General features: G+C 40.7%; 1 protein-coding gene across 6 annotated transcripts in view; it reads left to right on the top strand.

The window, feature by feature from the left end:
* The window catches only part of RARB (retinoic acid receptor beta), a 771,365-nt gene that overhangs the window by 343,948 nt on the left and 407,343 nt on the right, over positions 1 to 20,074 (top strand). For all 6 annotated transcript variants that reach the window (XM_086674190.1, XM_086674188.1, XM_086674193.1 and 3 more), the window contains one exon: positions 17,938 to 18,294. In XM_086674190.1, coding sequence (XP_086530316.1) covers positions 18,117 to 18,294 — 178 coding nt within the window. In that variant the 5' untranslated portion in view covers positions 17,938 to 18,116. The remainder of the gene's footprint in view (positions 1 to 17,937; positions 18,295 to 20,074) is intronic.

Raw genomic sequence — 20,074 nt, 5'->3', positions numbered from 1 at the left:
GATTTTAAGGTATTCTTATAATCCCATGGCCTGAATTCTTAATATGCTACAATTCCTTATAAATGCTGCTGTGTATTCAAGCGAACGGTTTTGGTTTTCAAAGATGATCCTTAAAGAAACTATCAATGTATTTTAATAGTGCTACAATGATCAAAATTTCTTTGAAATTCTTCTTTTGAATTTATAGCAATCATTAATTTTTTTAGGAAGGTGACAACTCTTTATCCTTGGGATTTGCCTTATAAATATAATTTCTGGGGGCACCTGGGTGGTTCAGTGGGTTAAGCATCTGACTTCAGCTCAGGTCATGATCTCAGGGTTCATGAGCTCGAGCCCTGTGTTGGGTTCTGTGCCGACATCTCAGAGTCTGGAGCCTGCTTCAGATTCTGTGTCTCTTTCAAAAAATAAACATTAAAAAAAATGTTTAATCATATATATATATATATGATTAAACATTTTATATATATATATATATATATATATAATTTCTAAAGACACAAATAATGAAAATATTGAATAATGAAAATATATATATAATATAATATATAATATAATTATAGTTATATAATTATAGTTATATAATTTCTAAAGACACGAATAAATGAAAAGCTATTCCATGTTCACGGATTAGAAGAATGAACACTGTTAAAATGTCCATACTACCCAAAGCAATCTACAGATTAAATGCAATCCCTATCAAAATTCTGGATGGCATTTTTCACAAAATAGAACAAATAATACTAAAATTAACATGGAACCACAAAAGACCCCAAACAGACAAAGCAATCTTGAGATTCAAGAAGAACAAAGCTGAAGGTATCATACTCCATGATTACAAACAACATTACAAAGCTATAGTAATCAAAACAGTATGGTGTCAGCATTTAAAACAGACATAGATCAATGGAACAGGACAAAGCCGCAAAATAAACCCACACATAGATGGTTGAATAATTTACAACAAAGAAGCCAAAAGTGATACAATGGAAAAAGGATGGTTTCTTCAATACTTGGTGTAGGGAAAACCATTAAATATATGCAAAAGAATGAAACTGGACCCCTCTCTTACATGATACACAAAAATTAAGTCAAAAGGGATTAAAAACTTGATTTTAAGGGCTGAAACAATAAAACTCCTACAGGAAAACATAAGCAGTAACTTCCTTGACATCTTGATGATTTTTTGCATCTGGCAACTAAACCAAAAAAAAGAAAGTGAGACTACATCAAAGTAAAAAGCTTCTACACACACACGCGCGCGCGCACACACACACACACACACACACACACACACACACACAAAATGGAATATTAGCCATAAAAAAAAAATCTTGCCATTTGGAGCAGTATGAAAGGACCTTGAGGTCATTCTGCCAAGTGAAATAAGTCAGAGGAAGACTAGTACCATATGATCTCTCTGGTATGTGACATCTAAAACAACCCTCGTAGACACAGATTATTGGCAGAGGCAGTGGGTGGGGGACATGCAGAATGGATGAAGGGCATCAAAAGATACAAACTTCCAGGTACAAAATAGGTCCTGGGGGCGTAATGTACAGCATGGTGTCTATAGTTCGTAATACTCTGTATTTGAAAGCTGCTAAGAGAGTAGATCTTAAAAGTTCTCATCACAAAGAAGTTTTTAACTCTGTATGGTGACACATTAACTAGACATTATTTCAGAAGAAAGTCAAGAGGGGCAGGCAAGATTTGGGTGTCAAAAACAGAAGTACAAATATAAAGTCAACAAGTGATTATTTTATATAATCAATGATTTTATTAGTCTAGCTATAACATACGTTTCTAAATTTCAGCGCCTTCTTACAGTACAGTTTCATTTCTCACTAACATTACAATCCATTGCAGGTCGATGGGTATTCTCCAACCAGCCGTTCAGGGATCTAGACCCCTTCCATGCAGTGGCTCTACTACTGTCTAGGTTGCTAGAGTTCTGTAGGGACCCTCTGCATCCAGCCAGCAATTGAAAGAAAAGAGCATGCAGGATTCCACAGGAGGTTTGTGGAACGAGGCCAAGAAGTGACACACATCACGTCCATCCGCTGGCCAGAGCTCAGTCTCACGCCTTCATCTAGTAATGATAGGAGAAGTCGGGAGAGTCTTTCTGGCAGCGTCTCTGCCATTTTACCTCTAGTGAATTTCTCTCCCCCCCCCCAAAAAAAAAAGTTTCAAAAAGTGCCTTGAGCGTAATCTAAACAAGGTGTTGAGCTACTTACTGTCACTGCCTTGAACAAGACGTGCCACTTGGAGGTACATTCTGGTAGATTTCTTATATTGGTTTTATGTTTTATTTATGGTGCGTGTGTGGTGCCTTTCAGATTGGGTAAGCAAAGCAGTTCCTAAGTAGGTCTTTTTAAATGTACCAACTATCTTTTAGGGTTTTTTTTTTGTGACAAATGGAGAGGCGGAGAGGGGGTCCCCTGATAGGATTGGGAGGCCACACAACAAAACTGCCAACCATAGAAGACAACTTAAAAAGGAAATAAACTGTTCCCTCGTGCAGGGGACCAAACTTTCGTTTTCAAGTGAGGTTGAACATTTCATTATTCTTCTAGGTACTACCTTTTTTTTCCCCCAAATACAATAAGAGGAGATCTTTCAGACACCTCTTTATTGGAGAGAAAGAAGTCTTCACCCTAATTCTTTTCTCTCCTCTCAAGACTCTTGAGGACTAGCAATAAGATAATTAAGACAGTGAAGGAAAGTTTTAGTTGGAAAAAAAGCGAAACAAAAAAGTTGACAACAGCAACAACAAAACACTGAAATTTGCTAATCTTGTCCCAGACTCTCTACAAACGCACGCGCGCATGCCTGACCCTCTCATTCTTTCCTTTAACCTGAGCTCATGGCATCCATTTCCGCTTGAATGGCTCTATCATCTGTGTCTAAACTCTGGAAATTTTCAGGGAAGCTCTAAGGCTGCTGATAAAACAAAAACATGTTACACAGTGTTCACGTGACCTAGCAGAAAGGCACAGTAGTTCAATCAACATTTTACACACTTGTTCAGGAGTCATACGTATGTTGCCATCAAAGACAGCACGCTCTTACCTCTTCCCTTGGTACTACTCTGACCTTTGGCCTCTTGTTGAGCCCCTGTCTTCTTTAGAACAGACATCCCTTGGCTTCTCCTCTGCCTCAGTGTTGTAGGAAGTTTTCAAAGCCAACGGTGAGCATTTTCAAGATTTTCTCCCTGATGAACACCACGCATCAGGGTTTTCCCCAAGGCAGAAAAACTCTATTTTGGCAAAGCTAGCTACTGGTTTCAAGAAAAGTATTATGTCAGTGTTTGTGGTTACTGTTCTTGACTAGGTTGCTGGAGACTCCGAGTGGACTGGTGTATTCATTTCCTATTGCTGCTGTAAAAAATGACCACACACTTAGTGGTTTTAAAGCCACACAAATTTACCCTGTCAGCTCTGGGGGGTCAGAAGTCCAAAATCAGTTTCACTGAGGTAAAGGCAAGGTGTCTGCCAGGTGAGTTCCTCCTCTCTCAGAGGAGAGAATCTGCTTCCTTGCCTTTATCAGCTTCTAGAGGCTGAGCATATTCCTTGGCTTTTAGCCCCTTCCTCTGCCTTCAAAGCACATCACTCCAGATTCTGCTTCCATCATCCTAACACCTCTGCTTCTGTATTCAGATGTCCCTTTGCCTTCCTCTTGTAAGGACCTCTGTGATTACAGTGGACCCCTCGAATAATCCAAGATAATCTCCCCATTTCAAGATCGTTAATTTTTAACCATATCTGCAAACTCCTTTTGGCCATATCGAGATCCTTAATTTTTAAACATATTGCAAAGTTCTTTGGGCCATAGAAGATCACATTCCTTGGTTTCATAAATTAGGACGTGGCCACCTTTGGGAGCCGTTATTTGGTCTACCTTAGCTGACTCCGTTACCGCAGAAGCCTAACTCTTTGTCTGCTGTAGCCTGAATGGTTGGGTGCCCCCCAAATTTGTATGTTGAGATCGTAACCCTCAGGGCGATGGTGTTAGGACGTGAGGCCTTAAGCAGGTGAGTAGATCATGAAGCTGGAGCCATTATAAGTGAGATTAGTGATCTTCTAAAAGAAAGCCCAGACAGCTAGCTTGCCCCTTCCACATGTGAGCACACAGTGAGAAGGCGCCGGCCATGAGAGCTGTCACCAGAGCAGGACCACACTGGCGCCTTGATCTTGGGCTTCCAGCCTCCAAAACTGTGAGAAGTTTCTGTTGTTTATAAGCCACCCAGTCAGGTGTTTTGTTAAGGCAGCCCAAAGAGACTGAGACAGTGCCCTCTTCATGTGAATGCAGGACTATAAGTCAGTAACACTTACGTTCCTCCTTTGTGGCCTGCTCTGGCTAAGAAATGTAAAACTCCCATCATGCTCTTCCTTCCTTTTGCCTTCCCACTTTTCTTAGAACATGTTTTTGTGAATATCTTTTTGCAGAGCCAGTATTTTTTTAATTACTATTTTTCAAAATGTTGACTGTATTTTAAGGAACACAGGCAGGTTTATTGACAAAATCCCAGGGAGAATGAGAGTGGAGAGTAACAGTAAACATACTGAATTTATGAATTTAAGAAAGCTCAGAAGAGGTAAGGAGGGAGAGACAGAAGTTTTCCTAAAGGTAAATAGAGAACAGCAGTCCATGAGGCCTGTGAGTGGTGAGGACCCAGGCCTGTTCCTAATAGAATCCCCTGGGGATGAGAGCCTTTCCAGGGGAAATAGCCCTAGAAAGACTAGACCCTGTTCCCAGGGCACAGATACCAAGAAAGCCAGATGTACAGGCTAATCTAGGCTTGAGCCTTGGGAATATATCAGTAGAAACTGTGTGGACTAAATCAGTCTTCGTTGGTGGTTGGTTAATTTATGTGCCTATATCTCTCTTTTAATTTTTTTTTTTTTTTAAATTTTTTTTTTCAATGTTTATTTATTTTTGGGACAGAGAGAGACAGAGCATGAACGGGGGAGGGGCAGAGAGAGAGGGAGACACAGAATTGGAAACAGGCTCCAGGCTCTGAGCCATCAGCCCAAAGCCTGACGCGGGGCTCGAACTCACGGATCGCGAGATCGTGACCTGGCTGAAGTCGGACACTTAACCGACTGTGCCACCCAGGCGCCCCTCTCTTTTAATTTTCAAGATAGAATTTGCCTAACGTAAATTTAAACTTTTAAGTTGCGTAATCAGTGGTTCTTAGTATATTCACAAAAGGAGGTCACTATCATCATTACTTAATTCCAGGGTATCTTCATCACCCTAAAAGGAAACCCTGTACCCATGAAGAGTCACTGTCTTCTCCTCCTTTCCCCGAATTTCTGTCTAGGGATTTGCATATTCTGGACATTTTGTATAAATGGAATCACATAATATGTAGCCTTTATATCTCAGGCCTTTTCAGCCTTGTATGGCTTCTTCCCCTTAGCATAATATTTTCTGGGTTCGTCCGTGTGGTAGCATAAATCAGTACTTGACTCGTTGTTTTGACCAAATAATATTCCATTGTAGGGATAGACCACATATTGCTTATCCATTCATCAATTGGCGGTCACTTGGGTTGTTCCTTTTTTGTGGCCATTATGGATAATGCTGCTCTGAATATTCACGTACAAGTGTTTGCTTGTATACCTTTTCAGTTTTCTTTCTCGTATGTTCCGTTGTGGATTCCTGAGTCATATGGTAGCTCTGTGTAACTTTTTTTTTTTTTTTTTTGGCTTTCTTTTGTTTTATTTTTTGAGTAACTATCAAACGGGCTTCCAAAATATGTCCATCGTTTTTTCTCTCACCAGCAATATGGAAGGGTTCAAATTTGTACATATTCTCTCCAGCGCGTGTTATTGTCTGTCTATTTTCTTATAGTCCACCCCCAGTGTTTGGCTTGCATGAGACCCCCAGGTCCTTTTCATAACCCTGGAAAAGAAAGAAAATCTTAACAACAGACCAAATTCTTTCTCTGTCAGGTGCTATAAAGATTTAGGATCCAATCAGATCTAATTTAAAGAATTTAGGTATTCTCCCACACCTGGAAAAACAAAAGTCTTTGTTTGTTTGGCTTGGCCTTCCCTTTGTAGTATTGTGATTTTTTTTTTTTTTTAAGTTTGTTTTGAGAGAGCACGTGCACACGCAAGAGAACAAGAATGTGAGTGGGAGAAGGGCAGAGAGCGGGAGAGAGAGAATCACCAGAAGGCTCTGTGTTGTCAAGCACAGAGTCGAATGCAGGGCTTCAGCTCACAGATCGTGAGATCATGACCTGAGCCGAGATCAAGAGTCGAACACTTAACCGACTGTACCAGCCAGGTGCCCTGTAGCATTGTAATTCTAATGTATTGTTTCTCAACCTTTTTTCACATGATGCTATACTCAGATTAATAATACCTGCATGGCCCATGGTGGTAAACAAAGGAGTCTGCTAATGGATGAATATGTTGAGTCAAAGGCTTTGTTCCACCTCCTACATCCTGAGGCTCCGATCAGCCCCTGGAGGCTGAGGGGATCAGAGACAGGCATATTTCTTTTTTCAAATTTTGTTTTTTAACGTTTTATTTATTTTTGAGACAGAGACAGAGCATGAACGGGGGAGGGGCAGAGAGAGAGAGGGAGACACAGAATTGGAAGCAGGCTCCAGGCTCTGAGCCATCAGCCCAGAGCCCGACGCGGGGCTCGAACTCACAGACCGCGAGATCGTGACCTGAGCTGAAGTCGGCCGCTTAACTGACTGAGCCACCCAGGCGCCCCATAGACAGGCATATTTCTAATCCATTGTTGAAAATCCACCGGAAAGCTCTATTCCACTGAACACAACTGTGATGTCTCTGATGTCAGGTGGGGGAGCAAGGGATGCGTGAATGTGGGAAAGAAGAAAACCTGAACTGTGATAAAGTGTCTGATCATATAGCTTGTTTTCAGAGGCCTTAAGAGTATGACACACAGTGTCCAAAATGGGCCCTGATCCCTCTCCCTCTGCAAGAAGGCTCAATGTGAAGAAGGCTCAATCTACCAAGACTGCAGACAGGCAGATCAGGACTGTGTGGTGATAATTCCAGATTTCTTGTCCAGGTTGACATAGGCACAAAACCTAGAGACACGGGAATAAGATCTGGCTGTTGAAGAGAAGCAGCTGGCAAGAGCTAAGTAGAATATTTTCACCTCAGCCAGAGGTGCTGGGGAGTAAGGGAAGGTGATTAAGTATCAAAAATACTGGGGTTCCTGGGTGACTCAGTTAAGAGTCCGACTCCCGATTTTGGCTCAGGTCATGATCTCACAGTTCATGGGATTGAGCTCTGTACTGACAGAGTGGAGCCTGCTTAGGATTCTCTCTCCCTCTCTCTCTGCCCCTCCCCAGCTCATGCTCTCTCAAAATAAATAAGTAAACTTAAAAAAAAAAAAAATCCTGTCCCAGGGCACCCGGGTGGCTCAGCTGATTGAGGGTCTGACTTCACCTCAGGTCCTGATCTCATAGTTTGTGAGTTTGAGCCCCACGTCAGGCTCCGTGCTGACAGCTCAGAGCCTGGAGCCTGCTTCGGATTCTCTGTCTCCCTCTCTCTCTGCCCTTCCCCTTCTTGCGCGCGCGCGCTCTCTCCCTCTCTCTCTCTCTCTCTCAAAAATAAACAAACGTTATAAAAAAATTAAACATTGAAAAAAATCCTGCCCTGGCTGATAAACTGATGAGAATGAGGGCATTGCCACAGGCCACTGGACATTGGATAACAACGGCAACATTGGCACCTTGCTTGTTGTCGTAAGAAGCACATAAAATGCCCTTAACCTGGTTCACGGGAGGAAGGAAACCAACATCAGTGCCAGAACCTCAGCAGACCTACAGTGGGCCTGGGTACAGTGTTGTGCAGTGGCTTTGACAATCCCCATTCCTTATAAAGGTGAAAACTCTGTGACCATTTCATTTCTGTGACCAACACAAATGTGCCTGGAAAAATTCATGCTCTTGCTGCCTTGACTTGGTGAAGGCAACTGTATAAATTTGGTAAAAATATTTTTTCAGGGAGACGGCCCGTTTTAGAGTAGATAGATACCCACACCAGTTATATCCGTTTACAATACTTAAATATGATTGAACACTAAATACTCATTATTTAAATTCATGGCTTTGGGAATTCTATTATGACTTTTGTCACATAAATTCTTTTATAAGAAGAATAAGCAGACGATTATTTTGTTTTCAAATGTCAATGGACGTGCATACATACTGAGTTTGACTACAGCAAGGTATAGTCTCTATCCGTTTTTATGATCTCCGTATCATTATAAATTGCAAGATTCCAGGGACCTCAACTGTATCTCTTTAGTGATTTTACAGCACTGTGCCATTTATGAATGGACACTTACAAATCGTACTTGATACCATTGTATCAGTCTTAATCCCAACAGGCAAGCTGACATGGTATCAGTGGTCTATTAACATAGTCAACCGAAGACTGGCCACTTTATCCTCCCAAAAGAGAAAGGGTTAAGTATTGGGATAAGAAGGATCTTTTGAGGTCTGAAGTCTAGCAGTATAATTTGGGAGTTTGTTCCATGCAAGAGAGAAAGAAAGACACAAAACAGTTGAACAAGTGAAGACTCAGGCCTCAGAAAAATCGGAATGCTGTTCTTCACATTACAGGTAACCTAGAGGCACAATCAAAGCTCTTGTGACCTGATGCATTCCTGTTTCTATCAGTGTTTTGGTTCTCTGTCCCTCTCTGTCTCCTATTTCTTACTCATTTAGCATCTCTAGCCTCGTGGCTTCTGCAAACTTAATATTCTGGGTATCTTTACATTTCTATGCTAATCTTTTACCTGTGTCTTTGTGTCCCACCAATGCTCAGACTGATGGGGTAACTTGGCCACCATTCAACGTAGAGACTCCCATTGGGCAGACTACATCTTTTAGGCTACCTCACATCCACTAACCCACCTACAGATGGCTGACTTTCCCTCGAGAACCAAATCTTAATCCAGTCATTATGCTTGATCTGGCAGAATTCCACGATGCAAAGCATGGAAACCATTGTATCAGGAGAGGTCTCCCGTCACTTCTCTTAAAAACGAGCCGTGGTACTGGCAGAAGTTTTGTCCACTAGGTCCTCTATACCTTACCTTTTGGAATCTGTGTGAAAAGACCTTAGGAGAACACCTCTTCAGGAGGTGCATGCCATGCCAGCAGGTGTAACAACTTTGCTTTGAGGGCTGGCTCCTTAAACACTCCTGTATATGCTGCTGCTCCTATAATTTATGAAATTAAGATCTTAAGGAGTTTTATGCTTTCTAATATACTATGTGTTTCCTCCTCATTTTCTGAGTCATATTTTCACTTGGTGTTTCTTCAGCAGATGGAACCTTATAAAAAATGGTCCAAAAAGGAATGCAGGGACATTTTGTGTACGCTTTTAAAAATATGTCTTCGATATGCCAAATGACCTCCTCCTAAAGCAGTAGAGTGAGTCAGCTTTCACTTTGCTCACTTGGTGGTCTGAGGGACTCTTTGATGGCATCATTCTCTCTAAATGACTCTCTTCCCTTTCATTTCTAAATTAAAGAGCGGTAAGACATTTCTCTTTTTGGCCAAATTCAAGTTACTCGTTGGGGCATCCCCTTGGTTTAAGCTGAAGCTAATTTTACCAGTAACATTTACGAAGGAGACGGTGGTTATAAGAAAGGCTGAAAAACTACCAGACATGTAACACTGACTTCTTTATAGCCGTGTTTCTATCGGGAACGGCGGCAAAAGAAACTGCCAGAATTTGTGCTGAGTTTGGCATTTTTTGCTGAAAACAGGCGTTTGGCTGAATGCATTTGAGAAATTTTAAGTGGCATTACCTGGAACTAATGCCTTAAATAAAGAGGGAGGTTTGAGCTAAAACAAACTGGAAGAAGGGGCAATATGCATGTAGTGTCTGTCGAAGCAAAAATTTCCCCCACAACAAATTCTAAATGAGCTGAAGAAATACAGAACAGTTTTCTGTGCTTCACTGCGAGAAATTTAAAAATCTATCTTTTGTTCACTGTTGCTTGTTTTTTATGTTACCCACATCAGCCGTGGTGCCACTTAATTTTAGTGGGAGGAAATGAATACAGTGTTTTCTACAAAAATCTTTTCTGCTCTGTCACTTGCATTATACGTGAAGGCAGCCTGGTGTAAAATGAACACTTCTCACCAGGTTAAAGTGTTTGGCTCCTGTGTCTCAAGGTAGACTCTCAGTAAGTACCCTCTCCCCAACTTGGAGTCTTTTAGAAAGCATATATCCAGTCATCAGTGCATTAAATGGCACTTCTAGCCAGTATGCCTGTAGGTGCGTGGGTAGGAGAGGTCAAATCCCATCTTTATTGTATGTATTTATTAGTAGAAGGCATTTGACACAGCCCGCTGGCATGTCCATTATGGCAAGTCAGACCTCACTTTTTTGTTGTTCAGTTTCAAATTGAGACCAAACAAAAAAACCAACCCTTAAATACAGAGAACAAACTGGTGATTGCTAGAGGGCTGAGGGGCATCGGGGGGGTGGGTGGGAGAAATGGATAAAGGGGATTAAGAGGTACAAACTTCAAGTTATAAAATAAGTCACAGGGGTGTCTCTCAAAAATAAATAAATAAACTTAAAAAAAATGAAATATAAAAGGAACTAAAGGGTGCCTGGGCTGGCTGCTTTGGTTAAGTGTCTGGCTTTGGCTCTGGTCATGATCTCACAGTTCATGGGTTCAAGCTCCACTTTGGGCTCCACACTGACAGTGTGGAAGCCTAATTGAGATTCTCTCTTTTCCCCCCTCCTCTGCCCTTCCCCCATTCACGCTTTCCCTCTCTCTCAAAAATAATTTTTTTTGTTTATTTAAGTCACAGGGGTGAAAAGTACATCATAGGGAATATAGTCAAGATTGTAATGTTGTGTGGTAAGAGATGGTAACTACACTTATCATGGTGAGCACTGAGTATAGAATTGTCAAATCAATATGTTGTACCCTAAAACTAATATAACATTGTACGTTAATTATACTTCAGTAAAAGATTTCATGAAATATATATTATATATTTACTTATTGAAATATATATATATATTTAACATTTAGTGAAATTCTAGTGAAATATGATGGATTAACAATATGTATTTTCTCCTATTCCCTCTTAAATCTTCACTAGAATGATAGGAAAGGACGTAAAATGTAGAAACCATAAAATTAACGAGAGCATGAGGGATGATAATTGCAGACAATAAATGACAGTATCTTTTTTTGAAGACAAAAAGTAGATGGGCAGTAATGAATAAATTAGCCAAGTGCAGAGAGCAGAATGCTGAGTGCCTGAAGGGGAGACAGAGAAAAAGCAAGGAGATAAGCTGTAGGATTTTGGACGGTCCCAGAAAGTAGAAGCACCAGATGTCCAGAAAGATAGAAGTGATGATTGAGATAGTAAGATTGGTTGGAGTTCTGAACAAGGAGTAGTTGTTAAATTCACTCCTCCACCTGTTACATCCTGGTGATTAGTGTAATCCAACCCCGGGAGGAAAGATAAGTCTACTCTTTGAAGAAATTAAAGTAGAGAAGTTAGGGTTCTGGACACCAGGCATAAATACAGAGTGGGGCGGTAGTGTTAGACTGAATGCAGGAAGAAGAAGTGAGAGACTACATATTTCATAATAACCCCACCAGCAGCCTGAGCCTCACTGTTACATTCCCCTGCCAGAAGTCTTTTCAGTAAGACATTGTCTTTTTTCTCCATTCTAGGTAGAATCTGAGAGAATTTCTTAGTGGGTTTACTCAACCTATGGGGGGGAGGGGAAATCATTTCCCCTCTACCTTCTGAGTTCTTGACTGTGACCCCTGAAGTAAAAGATCAAGAAGGAAAAAGCAACAAAAGTGTATTAACATGTATACCTCAGGTATACATGGGAGATATCCAGAAAAAAATGAGTAACTCCATGAGATGGCTTAGAATTCAGAATTAAATGTCATCTTGGTAGGGGAAGGGGAAGAAGGAGGATGTAGCATGTTACAAAAGAGTTAAGTAATTTTCAAGGAAGATGAATGGGCCTTAGAATAGACTGGAGGTCTGATAGTTTGTGACAAAGTTTGGGTGTGCTATTGGCTTGTAGTTTCCTCTCCTGTGACAAGAATCCATTGTTGCTGGTTGATTAAACTCCCAATGGAGGGTATTTATGATAATTGTATTCCTTCTGGAGGATGTGTATTTAGGCACATAAGGGAGTTCAGAAAAATCCTATCCCTACTTTTACTGTTTTTCAAGTGCTTACAACTCAAAATAATCAATAAACTAAATCCTATGTTGGGGGGGCATGTCCTGAACCCCTACAGTCATATTTTGGGACAGCTTATTCTACTTTTCAAGCCCCAAGTAAAAAGCCCATAAATCTAACATTTGAGGAGTCTCCCAAAGAAATGTCCCACTTACAGTACTCTTTCATGAAACTCACCCATCTGACAAGGTTTGACCATGAAAACAGAGCTTGCGGTATATTCTTCCCTTTGGATATAAATGGGTTGGCCTAGATATGGACAGAAAATACAGTTGAGAAATGCATGTTATATTAAAACAAAACAACAGACAAAGTGGGAGGAAAAGTCAATGTGGAAAGCGGAGTAAAACATTCTTTTTAAGATAAGCTATTTAGAACAAAAACCAGAATGTATAAAGAAGAAAAAGAAAAAACGGGGGCACCTGGGTGGCTCAGTCAATTAAGTGTCTGACTCTTGATTTCAGGTCATGATCCTAGAGTCATGGGATCACGCCACACTTGGAGCTCAGAACCGGGCAAGGAGCCTGCTTAAGATTCTCTCTCTCTGCCTCTCCCCTACTCACACATGCGTGCACTCTCTGTCTCTCTCTCTCTCAAATAAACTAAAAAAAAAGAGTTATTTTCAATTCACAATTTCATACCTACCTAAACTATCAAATAAGTGTGAGGTATAGCATAAAAATATTTCAAAACATGAAAAGTCTCAAAAAATTTACTTCCCACACACCATCTCTTGGGAGAATCTTAGGGAAAAAACCATCAGATGAAGAAGTAAACCAAAAAAGAGGAGGACATGAGATCCAGGAAACAGGTTCCAGGAAAAAAGAAAAAAGAGACACGATAATAGAAAGTCCTGATCTGACATCTATGCATGAGACCAGGAAAGCTGCCAATCAGCCCTGGAGCAAGAGGAATGTCTCCAGTTATGGAACTACTATATCATATGACATGTCTGACAGAATTGTCAGGGAGTGGGGAAGAATTATTCATAGATGGAAAGTAATCCAATTATATAAACAAGGCAATTATTAACTCCAGGAAAAACAAAAAATTTTATAAGACCTGTAAATGTAGTATGTCATGTGGCTCAGCTGTAACAATATTTACCTAGTCATAATTAGGTAAAATTAATGTAATTGATTTCCATTGTTTTCATTGTGATGAAATTATGTTGGGAGTAAGAGAGAAAAGAGGGTTTTGCATGTGTGAGCAATAGCCTGTGAGATTTCAATCCTATTTATAGTAGAAACCAGTAGATAGTAAAGGAAATCTTACATAATTATGAAAAAAATAGTTTAAGCCCATTATCTAGAAATACAAGTAACAGGAAAAAACCGAACTAGCATAGTTGCTTGTAGGGACGGGAGTTAAACAGTGGGCTGCTGTTTTTCTTTATTAATCTAAAGCTGGGGTCAGCCAGCTATGGTCCATGGGCCGAGTTCAGCAGGCTGCCCATTTTATTGGATTACAGCGACATCCACTCGTTTATCGATTGCGTGTGGTTGCTTTTGTCTCACAAGAAGTTGGTACAAAAGCAGAGTTGAGTATTTGTGACAAAGACTGGATGGCCTGAAATCTCAATTGTTTACTTTCTGGCCCTTTTCAGAAGAAATTTGCCAACCGAATGTCTAGGGCAGTGTTGCTCAAATGTCGGCTGCATCAACATCATCCGGAGAGCTTGTTAGAATGCAGATTTCTGCACCCACCTGAGACTCTGATTCAGTAGATCCTGTGCGAACACAGAATCTGTGTTTCTAATAAGTTTACAGGTGCTGTTGATACAGCTGGTTCAGGGACCCCGCTTTGAGAACCACTGGTTTAAAGGGAACTGGTTTTTTTTTAAAAAATCATATGTAAGTATCATGTTTATAAAACAAATTTTAAGTCTTGAGAGGGACCAGCTTAGAAACCTGCCTGCAACTTTAAGCTGAAATAAATACAGAAACAACCTCTGGTAAATTAAGTGTGCCAAGAAATGATTAAAATGTACTTTAAGAACTTTTAATGGATTAAAACCATTAACAAATTAAAGTGGACAAAATGTACTATGTCTTATTAAAATAATATCTCGTGGATGTGGGCATAGATGTTAGCAGTTCGCAAGATCCCTGCCACTGCATGGGCACGTTTCTTCCAACAGCTAGTGTGTGGACCTATCATACTAACTCCTGTCATTCTGCTGTTTATCAAAGGCAGATAGATTATTGTATGACAATATCAACTATGCATGCAGTTATATAAAATTTTTTTATTTCCTCTTTTTTTTTCATTTAAAAAAACTTTTTGTGTGTTTATTTTTGAGAGCGGGGGTAGGGGGGTCCGAGGGCGGAGGGGCAGAGAGAGAGGGAGACACAGAATCCAAAGCAGGACTCCAGGCTCTGAGCTGTCAGCACAGAGCCCAACAAGGGGCATGGGGCTCAAACTCACGAACTGGGAGATCGTGACCTGAGCCAAAGTCGGAGGCTTAACCGCCTCAGCCACCCAGGCACCCCCTTTTTAGTTTATATCCTCTTAAATATTTTCAGTATTTTCATTTAATATCTCATAAAACACTTGTTTTCTGGACAGCACAGCCTGAGACACTTGACATAAAACCTGTTCCTCTCCCCTTAACCCGTTTCACAGAGGAGGAAACTGATGCCCAGGGTATCTCTAAGGTTCTAGATCCTCCTGATGGGAATCCCTACTTCCTTCCACTCTCTTCTATTCACCTCCCGTTTGCTTTGCTTCGGGCTGTGAAGGAAGGAACCCTGAATGAGCCCCAAATCAAATCAGGCATAGAGGGGGGGAAAAAGCACTGCTAATATCATGAAACATCTCTTTTTTTTTTTTTTTCTCAAAAAGCCTGAAACAAAGGAAATTCTCTGCTTCCAGGAATAGCCTTAATCAGTCACATATGTGAACATAGACCCAGCGACTGTTCAGTTTTCCAGCGACATAACTGGATTTTCCCAAAACACTGATTTTTTTTTTCTTTTGCCCTATTACCAGTATAAGTAGTTTTCTTTCCTTTTCCTTTTTTTGTTTTTTTTTTGTTTTCTTAAAGATCCTAGGCATGATACCAGACTTTTCATTCAGGCAGGCAGGATGCCAAAAATCGGCAGTGTTTGAAAGCAAAGAGAAATGAAGGATTATTGAGAGTAGAAGTAGTCCCTGGTTGGTAAAAACAAACAAACAGCTTTAAAAATCTAAGAATTGTGCCCTGCGGGGGTGGGTTTGCTGAACTGTCAGCTCCACCAGTTAATGAGGTAGTTTATCTAATGGAGATAGAAAAGACCATTTTTAACAATGCTGGGCTTTGTGTGTGTGATTTAAAAATCAAATTGAGTGGAAATGCAGCAAATACTAAACGGCATTGTTTATTTTCTAATTAATTTGCTACAAACTACGAAATCACGATGTTAAATATATTAGATGGTGCATGATTTTTTAGAAGAGAAAGCTCAGAAAAACATTCACCTCTTATAGTCCATTTACTTTATTTTCATCAGAGAAACAAGTTGTGGTTTTAAAGTGTGAAAAGGACATCGATATTTTGGGAGGGGCACCACTTTGGGGGTTAAGTGTGTTACATAAGCCAACGGGGACTATAGTCTCTTTTGTAAGGTTCAGCGGACTCCTGGGGAACCTGGGAGCATATGGCCTCACTGTTGATGATGCTCATTTTTAATATTAATAGGCCAGGGACTCAAGGCCCTGGGGAGAATGTCATCTAAGTGAGGACAGCCACTCACATCAGGACGGCCTGTGGACGTTTTCCTCTGTAGGGTACAACTAGGACACCTTCAGGCACTCAGTGACATAAGCACACAGCACGGTGGAGGGTAAAGCAAAGAGCTCGTAGAACCTTCCAGATCTAGGTTCAAATTCTGACCTAGCCACAGGCTGACTCTAGGACATTGCGGCTAAGTCATTTAAACTCACAGAGACGTAATTTTCTCACCTGGAAAATTAAGATAATAACTGCCTCTTAGGCTATGGAGTAAGAGCTAGAGCTTGGAGCTCGTAAGCGAAGGGCCTGACACGTAGTAAACAAATGGAAGTTATTTGGATTAGAAAATTGTGAGGTTTGTAATCAAACTGGCTAATTGCACAAACTGAGAAATCCGTAAGCCTTAATGAGTCTTTGTTCTCAACTTTACCCGGATCCTACCTTTTCTTCCATGACAGAATTTGGAGTCCTAATATCTTCCTCAGGCAACTGTGACATGATTCCCTACCCTCCCCGACCCCAGAGCCTCATATCTTTTCCAGTAAGCTTGTTCTCAGAAGCCTATCATTTGGTGAGACAACACATATGTTAATAGCAAATTGTTACCTAGTGTTTACTCTGCCCCGGGCGCTCTTCTCATGGTATTAACCTCATTTCCTCATGGCATCCTCCCAACAGCCCACTGAGGTAAATTCTATTATGACCCCCATTTTACACTCAAAGCTGCCATATTGAGAAGTCAGATAATTGTTCATGGGGTAGGGGCATGATGTGAACGTAGGTGGTCCGATTCTGGAATCATGCCCCTGACACTTACTCTTGGCCGGCCTTGAGATACCGTTCTTGTTTTGTGTCACATGGGTTTACTTTTCAGTGCTTCCCTCAGTGGAGTCCAGAGTTTGGGGCTTTTACTGAATATTGGTCATCAAGGCCCAAATGAACCTGTGACGTCTACAGTCAGCCCACCCTAGAATCTGTTCCAGGCTTCTTCTGTCCCCAGTCTCGAGCAGTCCTAGGTGGTGCCGATCATTGCTTGCGAGTTCTTTGTAGGCGCAGGACAACTGAACCCTCCTTAACAACCTGATCTCAATTAGGAGCTGTTAAAACTAGACACTCCGTGATGGCAGGAGCCACATTAGCCTTCTTCCACACTAGTGGAAGTATATCACTAGTGCCTACATCAGCACCTGGCATATAATAGTAAGTTAGGATTTTATTGATGGGTGGATGATTAAACAGACAAAGCAGTCACATGGATCAATGGATGGTGCTCTTACAAGGAAGGTGTATACTGTTGACAACAAGAAAAGATAGAACGAATTTTGCTGATCTTTCGCTGTATCTCTTACTCACCTTTCATTAGGGTACGGTTTTCTCCTACAATTATATTTACCTTTTGGAGGTATGTCATTCCAGGGGGCTAGGTTTCAATCCCAAGTTTGTTCATATAAAATATTTAACATCTTGGAAGCACCTAGATTAGGACATGATTGCACAATCAACTTCTCTAAAAGAAGCAAGAACAAATATTCATTCACTCGGTGAATATTTAGTGAGTGTCTCTAGCCTATCTGGTATCCTTTGAGGAGCTTGTAACATAGCATGTGATAAAACCAAAAAAACTCTGCCCTCCTGGTGAGTTCATTCTAATGGGAGAGATGGACAAAAACACTCGCGTAAAAACTTAAGTGCCATGGAGAAAACTTACGCAATGTGAGGGAGATAGGGAAAGATTGGGTGTGGGGGGATGTTGCTATTTAATATTGGACAGTCAGGGCTACTTTGAAATTGTATATTTGTTTTATTCTATATCAGGATATAAGACTTTAAGAAAATAAAGGTAGTAAATATAGGGGAACAACTGGGAATTCGAAGACCTAGCTTAACATCTGAGATTCTTCACATAACTCGACAAAGAAGAAAATATTTTTGACTTATAAAATTTATATATATATATGTTGTTTTGTTTTTTTTTCCTTACAGAGTTAGCAGTCCTGGATCTTTAAAGTGCAAGGTGGTCATACATTGAACTGTCTTGCCTTTGCCCCAGAAGACAGCTCACCCTCAACCCTTGCCCTGAATTGACCTCCCTCACCTTGGTTCAAGACCTGGAGTGATGTGTTCCCACCCCAGAATGCTTTTCATCCTGTGAGGCCTGAAACATGACCACCAGTAGCCACGCATGTCCTGTCCCGGCAGTGAATGGTCACATGACTCACTATCCAGCCGCAACCTACCCGTTACTCTTTCCACCGGTCATCGGGGGACTTTCCCTGCCTCCCCTCCATGGCCTTCATGGTCACCCTCCGCCAAGTGGGTGCAGCACCCCATCACCTGCAAGTAAGTACCACTGCATCTTGTTCTTTTTTTTTTTTTTTTTATCTTGGTTGCCGGGCTTAATGGACGTGAGAAAACAGGATGCTTCATATCCAAGGTGAGTTCTCATTTTGTTGGGTTTTGGTTTCTCTTGCTCTGGAATTATACTTTTAGTTCTGTTGCAGAAATACAATTTGAATCTTGATACATGGTGCGGTCTTGAATTTGGTCTGTTCAAAGCTATGTTGTATTTTGCTTTCTTTTATAAAATGTAAACAAAAAGGAATCGGCGGCTATGACCAACGTTCTTGAAGAAGTTGGCCACTTGCTAAAAACTGTGAACAGTGACTTAGAAGATGATACTGTAAAAATCATTAATGATAATCCTGAATTTAACATAAGTTTTGACTGTGAGGTCTCCTTGAATCTCTAGCTCTTTTCCTGGGTACAGACAGTATCTTTAATTATTTAATTCATATCACATAAGCTTTTTTGAGTGTCTTCATCCACTTTTGATTCTGTATTAAGCTGCGTCTTACCTCTGATCTTCTCTAGAATGTTGGGTAGAAAGTACTATAAAATAAAAGTAGAGTTAGAATTCTTCAAGACTGATATGACTTAGTTATAGAAAGCATCCATATTATGTGATTTGGTTGTTTTGTTTTGTTTTGTTTTGTTTTGTTTTGTTTTGTTTTGAATGTTCTGCCTGTTTAAGGACAAGCTGTCGTGAGGTCTTGCCAGTGAGCTCTTGCCCAACCTATTGAGAAGTAGGTTGGGCAGTAGAGTACCTGGAGGTGAAAAAGCACATTTATTCCAGCGGGCTGCATCATGGCACCGTAGCACCTTCTCCAGGTTCTTTCATAGCTCAACAGGAGCTCTTGAGAGCTCTACCTGGTGATTATTTCACATCTTGCTGTTCTTTAATGAGTTCCTCCAGATACTGGCTTGTTACTTGAAAGTTACTCTTGAAGTATTGCCTTCATTGTTGTGGTTTTGTGGTCTTTGTGCCTTCACTTCTTCCTTCTGCTACATTTTTAGCTCCCTGGAAGCAGGTAGCTTATTCCACCTAACCGGGGATTCTCAGCAAATGGTCCAGTACCTTCAAAGATAGTTTAGGTATTCAGATGGTCTGGATGTTTGGGCAGATAGCTAGATGCATGGACATAATTTTACTCCAGGGATGTTGATTACACTCACAGTATTATCATGCCTGGTGCATACTGACTGGTTTTCCTTCCTGGAATGACCTGATGATAAGTCTTCCTTTCTGTGTTGTGGCCAGAATGTGGGACCAATAGAGACTTTTCAGTTGCTTAATAACATTCTCCCATGCTTCTCAAGTTCAAATGGAAAATAGATATAGCCAAAGTAGTTTCTTCACTGTCAGGAGAAATAGAAAAAATGCCTGTATTCAAAATCTCTTGCTGACCCCAAGTGCCAGTTCAAACCCTGTTCATCCAACATGCAAATGATAAAATGAAGTTATATTCCTCTAACGCATGAAGGAGTCTGACTAAATGATTGTTAAAGCTATTAAAATTTCACCCAGGAGTGTCTGTACCTAATTCCATAGCTCAGGCAGTCTGATGGATAGCACATTCTAATGTATTTCTTTCCTCAGATCACAAGTATATTTTGTAGATTTAGCTAAGGAGTTAAGACAGTATTATCCCCGTCCTGAGTGATCTAATCTTGCAGTTGGCAAACCCTTAGACAGCTGTAGCCCTGAGGCCCCAGCATCTTTGGGTTTCTTTAGGTACTTATTTTAAGGGAAATACAGAGGATAGTAAGATCTTTATGCTGA

This window comes from Puma concolor, chromosome C2 (assembly GCF_028749965.1).
Source record: "Puma concolor isolate L17-30 chromosome C2, mPumCon1.1.hap2, whole genome shotgun sequence".
Lineage (NCBI taxonomy): Eukaryota > Metazoa > Chordata > Mammalia > Carnivora > Felidae > Puma > Puma concolor.
Note: the sequence above shows the minus strand (reverse complement) of the source record. Positions and strands in the feature narration are given on the sequence as shown.